This window comes from Harpegnathos saltator, unplaced genomic scaffold, assembly GCF_003227715.2.
Source record: "Harpegnathos saltator strain DR-91 unplaced genomic scaffold, Hsal_v8.6 scaffold210, whole genome shotgun sequence".
In the NCBI taxonomy this organism is placed as follows: Eukaryota; Metazoa; Arthropoda; class Insecta; order Hymenoptera; family Formicidae; genus Harpegnathos; species Harpegnathos saltator.
The window spans coordinates 220832-231096 of record NW_020229996.1 but is presented as its reverse complement, the minus strand read 5'-3'; the positions used below and the strand labels follow the sequence as shown (position 1 = coordinate 231096).

The 10265-nt window shown below is 38.9% G+C and overlaps 1 protein-coding gene across 1 annotated transcript; it reads left to right on the top strand.

The window, feature by feature from the left end:
• Positions 1–6: 6 nt before the first annotated feature.
• Positions 7–8569, top strand: LOC112588404 (tyrosine-protein kinase PR2-like). Its single transcript, XM_025298203.1, has 2 exons — positions 7–1200; positions 3150–8569. Exons 1-2 carry the CDS (start codon positions 641–643, stop codon positions 4111–4113), a joined length of 1524 nt encoding a protein of 507 aa, XP_025153988.1. The 5' UTR covers positions 7–640; the 3' UTR covers positions 4114–8569.
• Positions 8570–10265: the final 1696 nt, after the last annotated feature.

Below are 10265 nucleotides of genomic sequence, written 5' to 3'. Positions count from 1 at the left end.
TTCGAGATTTTTGCCTAGCTCATTTACAACAGGACACCCTATATATACACAATTCCAAGCAATGACGATTTCTATCTTAGATAACACAAAAAAGAGACGTATTGTTTTTCTCTTCATCAATTTATCTCCAATCAGATGGGAAAAAATTGTTGTGTACACTTTATTGCAAAGATAATTGCTTTCACTTACCGCGGAGTTGGCGTAAAAAAAATGTCGCGCAGCGAAAAGGTTTGAGGACGCTAAAGTAGCTCACGTTCGTCAGTATCGATAGGACTCCACGTCGGATGCAATTTTTCACCGCACCACAAACACTGCAACGTTTGTCAGGTGTTGTTGATTTGTTCGCAGTTGGACGTTTGCTCGAGGTAGTCGTTGAATTGAATACACGATATCATTATAGGCAGAACGAAAGACTGAGAGATAGAAGAGGGATGTGAGGCGGTGTGAATGAGAGAATGGAAACGATGAGAGAGAATCTGTTTGGCATTCCATGTATCCATAGTTTCCGTCAGGCGCGTTTCTCATTTCTGTTTAATTTCGTTTCTTCTTCCCTCGTGTCTATCCCCTCCCGCGACTTGTTCAGGCCACCCTGTCGGAGGAAGCTAAGGAAGTGTACAACAGCTTGGTCGAGACGCCGACGATGGAGAGCACCGGCGACACGAATCCCCTGCGTATGCTGCGCTCGGGCCTGCCGATTGTGAGGCCTCGTATTCGCGGCAACAAGCATGCCACCCTAGGCCACCCGGTGTCGCAGTCGCAGTCAGAGGACGCGCCCAACGAGCACGGTTTCCACTTCGAGATGCATCACAGTGGTGCCAGGACCTTGCCGAAGGTGCGAGCACCTCCGCCGCCGCACGCACCACCGCCGTTGCCGCAATCCCGTAGTCTTGAGAGGCATCATTCCGCCCAGGAGATCGAGAACAATCAAAATCAGAACAACGTCGACGAGAATCCGATACCTCTGCCGCCTCGAGACCGCTCCAAGTCGCTGCAGGCTAAGTCAAGCTTGCCGCGACATCAGAGGAAACATCCGTTGATCATTCCCGGCGGTGGTGTCACCAGGACGCTGGCGAAGATGGCCGTGACAACGCCGCCTATCGAGGATCAGGTGGACGGACATTTCGTTTTACAGAATGCCAGCTCGTCGGCTGTTGGCACTTCGTTGCAGGATAGCTACTCTCCAGAAGCTTCAGCTAACAGGTGAGAGTAACCAGTGGAATCAAGTAATAGTAAGGTGACAAAATACAGAGAGTCTTCCATTAAAAAATTTCATTTTAAATTTCACAGCATTTTTTACCTGTTACAGATAGAGCTATCATATTTGACAGCTGTCGAGTAAAAACTATACGGTTAATAACAATGGATCGATATTCACTTGAGCAATATATATTGGGTTGTTTGGAAAGTTATTAATTTCGGTTTTTTGCTTGAAAATGAAAGACGATATTTTTTAATAGAAAGAAAAGTATTATTATTTTGTTAAGTATTGACCATTTTCTTTCAATATCTTTTGCTATCTTTGAGGTAATAACATGATTCCATGTTCGTAGAACTTGAGGTCCCTATTGGGAAAAAACTGAATTAAGTGGTTTTTGATTCATTTGAATCAAAATTTTTACCGTCTAAAGAAGTTTGCATTGACCGAGACAAGTAATAATCGGATGATGCCAGACTAGGTAAATATGATAGATGCGGTAGCAAATCCCATCCGAGCGCTAACAGCTTCTGGCGAGTCATTAAATTTGTGTGAGGTCTGGTGTTGTCATAATGAAATGAATGACACATCTTTTCTGTTCGCCAATTCTGGTCTCTTCTGCTTGATGGAATCATTCAATTTGTTCAATTGATCATAATACACAGTCGAATCAATCGTTTGGTTGTTTGGTAGTAGCTCGGAAAAACCATTCCTTTCCAATCCCCAAACAGAGAACATCACCTTCTTTTGACGGATATCAACTTTCGATATGTTTTGAGCTGGTTCATCACGTCTGCTCCATGATCTTTTGCGTTTAATATTGCTATGCATAATTCATTTTTCATCTTCAGTTATGAGTCGTTTCAGAAATGGATCGTTTTCCTCACATTTTAATAAAAAATCGCAGATGGTAATGCGACGAATAAAATCTCTTTCTTTGAGAACGTGTGGAATCCAAATATCGAGCTTTGAAACGAAACCAAGTTGTTTCAAAGGCTCATGCATGGTCGAATTCGATAAATTCAATCTCTCAACAATTTCTCGCGTTGTTAAATGACGATTTGCGTCCACGAATTTGGTCTTTATTTGGTCTTCATCAGCCTCAACTGGTCTTCCAGAACGTGATTTGATCCAGAACGCATTTTGGGAGATCGAAATTTTCAGAACGAAATTTCAAAATTCTGACACTGGTGTTTAGTCGACGCATCTATACATTTTACATACAATTTTGTAAAGACTAAGATTTACGCTAATGTTCTACAAACGCTTCAAGCGTTCAAAGATAATATTTGAACTGCTATTGGCGAAATTGAGCCACAATTGTGCGAAAATGGAAAATTCCCTCAAAAGACTATTTGCAAGAAAAGTCGAGGTGGCCATTTGGCTTTTGGATATTGTGTTCCACGTTTAATCGTATAGTCTGTACTTCGAGTTGGAATAAAAATATCATAACTTTTTAAAAAATAAATTGGTTTTTTTACTTAATTAAAATGAAACTGTACTACTAAATTAAAATGAAACCTCTTAACAGAAGACTCTGTAATAACTATAGCACCGAATAATAAATTATGTTATAATAGGAAAGAATAGAACAAAGGGAAAACAGATAGTATAGAATAACAGATAGTAAAAACGCTAATAAAATAGAAGAAATAAAGAATAAAGAATAAACATGATAATAATAATCATTGACTTCAATTGTTCAGCGATTGTAAGACTCAAATAAAAAATATAGGGGAAAGAATGATAAGAGACAATTGCAGGTCTAATTTGTATTTATTTATAATAATTATTATAAAGATTATTAAGTTATTGATACTTATAAATATATACAAATTGAACCTGCAATTAGCTGTCTTTTTTCCTATTCTTCTTTTTTAGAAATAATGAAATTTTAGGACACTTGTAGTCGTTTATTATTCTACCAATGTAAATCGAAAACTGGAATTTTTAGTCCGGAAGAGTTTGAGCAACGTATAGACTCCGAGCTGGCCGCGCTAGATTCCTTACCTGTCGAAGAGAACCGGCTGCGACGGTGTAGCGTGATTTCGGAGGACCTGCTGGAATTCTCGGAGAACCTGATCGACTGCGGCGATGCTTCGAATACACGGCAGAACGTCTCGGAAACCAGCAACGACGGCCAGTCAAGCAACTCGTCGAACGTGACCGACAATCTACGCAGGAAGATCAGCGTTGAGTCGAAGAGTTCCGTGAGGAGCAACACGTCCAAGGCGCAGGAGACTACGGAAGCAGACGTGAGTCAGAATCCAACACCGGCTGGTAGTTCTAGCAAACCGGAAGACTGGAGTAAGATCGATCCGTTGGCTCCCATCGCGATGAGAAATCCACCCGCGAGAATCCCTCTGATGCATCAGTCTGGCCCGCTGAACTATGCGTCGCAAGTGGATCACCACGCGCACGCGGAGGATGTCCCGAGCAAGCCCGAGACGACGGTCCAATGCGAGGAACCGTTGGTGCAGATCGATCCGAACGACGATTTCCATCAGACCGCTCATCCGAAGGCATATTTCCTGCCCAACGAGAAGACAAGTCGCGCGAGCGACTTGTCACGCCAATCAGACCATGTCTCTTGCGAAGATCTGTTGGAGTTCGCCTGCGACGGACCGAACACGCGTAGGACCCGCGGGCCTCGCAACGGCGAGCAGTCTGACGAGGTGCGGATCATGCTGAAAGTGTTGCACGAGCAATCGACTCCGGAATCCTGCATCGCTGCGCTCAACGTTACTCAGTGGGATGTGCTGGCCGCGATTAAGCTGGAGCGATTGCAAGGTTTGCTGAAGAAGGAGAACAGCTTCGTAGGTCTCGAGGATTGCAAAGTGATGTTGAACCAATGCGGCGGTGACGTCGTCAAGGCAGCCGCGCTCTTGCGCAGCACCGAGGACACCGCGGCGGTTTAGTGTGTTTTCTACAATCGATTCTGTTGCTTTCGATAGATGCTTCTGACGGTGGCTTGGAAGAGCGAAACTGTTCCGTAATCGATCCGAAATGAATACTCGACGGGGGGGAAACAATCTAGCGCGAACTTCGGACTTCAGTGAGAAGAGAGACTGCGCACAACGGCAAGTTCGAGCCATATACAGTTTTCTAGTTTTTTTCACAGTATGCTTCCTTAAAGCGATTCTATTTAAGATTCTTGATGAGACCATTTGTAAGATTTTTACGTGTAATACGTGTAGAAATGTAGATGAGAATTTAACGAACGTTTATTTATTGTCTTAACGTTATTAAGGCGACGAAAATGTTTGATATATGCTTTATGTTATCTAGTTGAAGGATTGCAAAATTAGCTTACTTGATACGCCCTTTTTCAAGAGGATGGCAGAACGAACTAGCTCTTTATTTAACTTGCCAAGCAAGTTCACCTAATCGATTGTATCTCTTTTATCTATGAACGTAATGTGATAATTCGCACAATAAGAATCACAAATCTCTAACGACGAAAAAGATGTAATTGAGTTTCTTTTTTTTCTTTTCTTTTCTTTTTTTTTTTTAATTTGTAAAACCATACAATTTTCCAGCAATGCGTAAACAAGAGAGTTTGGTTATGAATAGAAATTTTTACAGATCTGAAATAATGCTTGTGTCCACTTTATTTACGGTTCGTGCTGTAAGGTGTAGATTTTTACCTCGCGTATTTACATAGTTCGTGGAAGCACGTCATTTTATATTTCGAAAGTAATATGCGATTATGTGGTGTTTTATACGAGACAATCATTTAATAATATTTACACGCGTTCGGAATCAGTGCTCAATGACGTCAATATCAAAGCAGTAAAGCTACGTTCTAGCGATAGGCAAATTCGTAAAAGCGATCTTGTATGGATCGTCTACTTGCCGCACACGTTATGTTATTTTCTAATTGTAATAAGTGGTAATATCCGGCCCTCTCCAAAGACTACGTGTCATTCGTTCGATGTCATCTCAATGTTCACAAGTGGATATCACAGAATCATCGCATTCACCAAATTGTATATTTTCTAGCCCATTTCCAGCCGAACGATATAACAGTTTTTTAAACAAGGATCTGCAATTATGATCGAACAATCGCGGTGGATCCTGTTAATTAATAAGAAAGATTGGATAACGTGGGCTCGCTATGACAAGGCTCTAATCGACATTTCGAGAACTCTGTGAAGAACAATTTTGAAATGTTATAACTTGTATACACTTGTTGGTATTTGCTAACATTTTAACTGGAGAAACGAACGCAATAACGTTCATTTAGTAGCCGACTAGAGCCTTACCACTCGATGTTTCCAGTAATAAGTATTTGCATAACAATATCGTATGCTTTACGTCGTAAGCTTTACGAAATTTTTATCGAAACCAGGCATACATGAAAGAAGGAAAGAAAACAATCTGCCCACCACAGTATTTTATTATATCTTCAGATCTTAAGACACGCGTAAAATGAAAGTTTCAGACGTGCGAAGTATTGTACCTCGTTGTAAAAAGAAAGAGATATTCTTTGTAATTTAAGGTAATAGATTTGAGTAAGCACCAAATATTTCGCGAATTCTATGTGTTCAGTAAGATTACTTTTACGACCCGAAACGTACTACCCATCGTAAGTTGTGGCCCGCGTTCTCCCCGTACGTTTAAATGCTAAACACGGCTAGTTGACTCCGAGTTTTGATATACCGTTTGATATCAGCGTCGCATCCAATATAAATTTTAGACGAGAGTCAGGTAGCCGGAGTTAGCGTGAAATGTACGAAAAGCACATGGTCACAGCGGATCTGTATCTTTAAGTTATGATATGTAAAAAACCAGTTATAAAACGTGACTGAGAGACGTAAACGGTGGCTTTAAAGGGGCTACTCCAAGTCTGGTACGATAAGATTATCCTTTTCTACGGTCGGAAGAACAAACACAGAGTGCGTATCATTTTTCATCCGTAAAAATCCTTAGGTTAATATACACAGAAGCAATAGGGAAACGAGACGCAAAACTGATGACTGACCGCGGATGCAAGTGCACATTGCGGCTATAAATCGATTATTCGTAGTCTGATACAGTTCCTGTTGAGTTACATTAACGCTGTAGTAATCTATCATCGTTGAAGCGCGCGGGAGAGATGACTGTGCGACAAACGGGAAACGAAGTTTAATCGGGCAAATTATATCTTATCGCTATCGGATTTCGTTCGGTGTGTATGTTTCGTATGTATGCGTACATGCGTGCGAGAGTGCGTGTGTGTAATGTCTCGAAATTGTAAGTACGTATCTATATATTTATATGTATACGTTGAGCAGAATCACGCTCTACGGTATGCTTTCTCCTTATACGCGCTATGCATGCAAAAGTGCGGATAAGGCAAAGAATTTCTAAAATTTTTACAACTAAACTGATCAAATTCTAAAGCTACTTCCAAAATATAGTACGCGATTGTAACGTACGGATCGTTATTTCTGGATTATTATTTTTCTACAATTATTTCTAAATTGACTGTAGCCCCCGGCGAAGGTTAAGAAGCAAAATGTGTAACGCGCATTATTTTTGTACCGTAACATCTTCGTTCGTCATTTTTACCGAGTAATTTTTATAGCGTCGCGATACTTTGAGAACTTGAACGATACTAGTGTGTCAATTCGGAGACGTTGGAATTCGATCGATCCTCGTAAAACGAGTAAAAGGATTCCACATTTTCATCGTACACGCGGACCAGCATAATGGCTTTAACATTTAGTTAATAATTAGATTATTGATATTTTCCAATTTTGTACACATTGTTTCTGGATGTTATAAGGTAAAGCTATTAATAGTCACAGATCACGGCTTTAACATATCGTTCCTGATCTTCTTCGAGTAATCAGTAACTAAACATAAATTAATTATGTACATGTACTATTAAGAATTTTCTATTTAGAATTCTCTTCAATTCTAGTATCCTCTCTAATTGCACGACGACTATTGAGGCTATTATGGCAGTTTGCGCACAGTTTACGACGACTGTAGGAGACGACTAATTAACGAAGAAGAACCGTGATCAAAAATTGTATGTTGGTTAGCACGAAAAAAAACCAAACTTTGCTCATTGTTGCTGCGCGCGCCAGGAGGAGAGCTGGGAGCGGTTTGAAAAGGCGAAAACGCGTGTTTGGCGAGCGTGCTTTCGTTCGCGTCGTTCAACGAAGCCAAATAGGAGCCGATGAAACCCGCCTAAGTAACTCGATGTTACTTACCGTTAGCCTCGTAAGATAAGCGATCGTAATAACGTGTGTATGTGTGTGTGTGTGTGTGTGTGTGTGTGTGTGTGTGTGTGGTGCATCCCCGCGATGCGCGCGTTCGAGTAGCCAATGTACTTATACACGTCCGATCCGTGTTTCGGCGTTATTTTCTACGGATCTATTATCATTATGATTTATTTATACGAAATCTCAGTTGTATGAAAACCGTTTGACGGGAAAATACGCGCGAGGATAGATAAGAATGTCAAGCTTTGCAAAAGGATCGCATACACTATGGGAACGATTATGAAAATAATAATAATAATAATAATAACAACAATAATGATAAGAATAATCATAACACAATAATAATAACAATAATAACAACAATAATAATAATTAGGATTAAGCTCAAGCCATACCTATTTCTCTCGCAGGCAAAGGAGAGAGAGAGCGAGAGAGAGAGAGAGAGAGAGAGAGAGAGAGACGCATCTCGCGAAATGCGTATGACACAAGTGGCTGATAATTTTTTTAATGTACGTTGAATTTTTCGCTACGTCCGAAATCATTTCTGCGATAGAATCATCACGTCGCGTCAGCATCTCGGGACTGAAGCAAGTAAAATATCACACTCTCTGTAGGTATAAGGAAAACATATTATGTCGCGATGTATTTTAATAGCAAGTAGATATACAGAGCCGTTATCTCTCGTGAAGAAAAACTGCATCCATCTACTCACTATTAAGATCTTTCCTTTATTTATTTATCTATATTAAGGCATTGTGTCTCGCACGTTTAATTAATAAACGAATGACTGAATAAATAGAGATATCATTAATTAAAGAACTCGGAGCACGAGTAAGGTAAATGCGATTGCGATGCGATGTAATGATTTTACAGAGAAGCTGTCGTACAAACGACCTGCGCCTAATCCTTTCAGCGGGAGAATTCAGCGTACATTAGAAAGACACGACTGGCCGGTAAAATTGGGTTCGAGAGCAAACGCGTCTGATTTTCCCCGCTCGACTATAGAGAATAAGTCCATCCTGTAACCATTTTGATACGCGATTTTCTTTGTAAGGCAAACACGTTTATACGTCTCTATATATTATTACGCGCGGAACTACAAAGAATGTTTTTTATATCTGCTGTATTTACGATAATATATATACACATTCATAAATCACTGGCCGAGACCATTTCATTTCAACTCAGATTATTGCAAGTGGATAAGATTACCTTGATACCTTGTTATACAGGATGCTCGGAATCTTTTGGAAACGGAAAATTGTCAAGATTTATCAGATCAAATTGAGAAGAAAAGTCAAACATCATTTTGCAAAAATCGCAATGATTAAGTTATGAATAATTGAAAATGACCACATCTAGGAGCTCTTTTAATTGATTACATGACTCTTAGTTTGATCTGATTAATCTTCACAATTTTTCGTTTCCAAAAGATCTCGGACACCCAGTATATTCAGCTTATTTTAACTGTGTGTATTTATTAATATATATATATTATATTATTTATTCGCAGGATTAGGAAGTAACTCGTTACTTATAACGAAGTTACAGTTAGTTATTTTTTTTTGGTAATTATAACTTAACTTCGTTCCATTTTTTCTATCTATAACTGTAACTTAACTTAATTACATTTGTTTGATAACTAGTAACTAATTTAATAGTTACTTTATATATTTCAAACTTGAGTTTCTGACGGACTAGCACGATAACGCGACACGTGCAATACTTGATATCCAATAAGCATACTGTTATTCTAGCTGCGTTTGAAAAACGCGCTATTGTGTCATCTATCTTTATTGTTCATTAGATATAAAACAAAAATAAAATGACGCAATAACGCTGATAGTTTCCTCTTCGAATGCAACCTGTATTTCTTTCAAAAAAATTGTACGTCTATTGAGCATTTCCGTCGCGCGTCGTCAGTTCTCATTTATTAACATAATCTGTGTTTAGCAGTGAGGTGCGCTGCATGGTTTCAGTTATATAAAAAATTCAAGCAATGGATAAAATATCTCAATCTTCGGAGGAGGATTGTAAAATGCCATGGCCAGCATATGCAGAAATATTCGAGTTATAGTAAAAGCTTGGAAACGAGAACAATTGGGCATTTCTTTGCCCAGTTGTTATTAACAGTCTTAAAGAATAAATATGAATTGCTTATTTAAATTTATGAAATTAATTTGTAAAAATTATATACAATATGCGGAATATAATAATCAACAAACTATTTTTATATAAAATTGAAGGAATTTACACAATTACGAAATTTAGAATAATAGCACAATTATTGTAAAAAAGTAGCTGAAAAGTAACGGCTTGTTACTTTTAAATAACTATAATTGTAACACGTTTTGAAGGTCAGTAACTGTAACTTGTAATTGTAACTAGTTACTTTTTCCGTGAAAAAAACTGTAACTAGATACTTTTACAAAGTCACTTTCCCAACCCTGTTTATTTCTATACGATAATTTTACTGTACCGTGTATTAAATAATTTTACTGTACAGTGTATTAAATATTTGTGCATATTTATTTATTATATCGAAAATTGTCGTGGCAAATAATCTCTTCTGTTTTTGAATTAAACAGAATTCGAAAGTTCGCATCTCGCTCGATATTGTCCAAAAAAAGCTGTTGTCAAACTGGTACGTCAGTTTGTGGGATTTAGCACACTTGTACATCGCTATGCAAATGCTTGCGCGAGTACTTGTGATTTAACCCATTAATGCCGGTTGGGACAGAAATTTCACGTTGATTTCAATATTATGAATTTTTATGAAAATGCTCAAAAATTTTAATCCAAAGTACATTACTAGAGGTTCTCGAGGTCGCTCTTTCCGAATCCGCTGCGAGAAT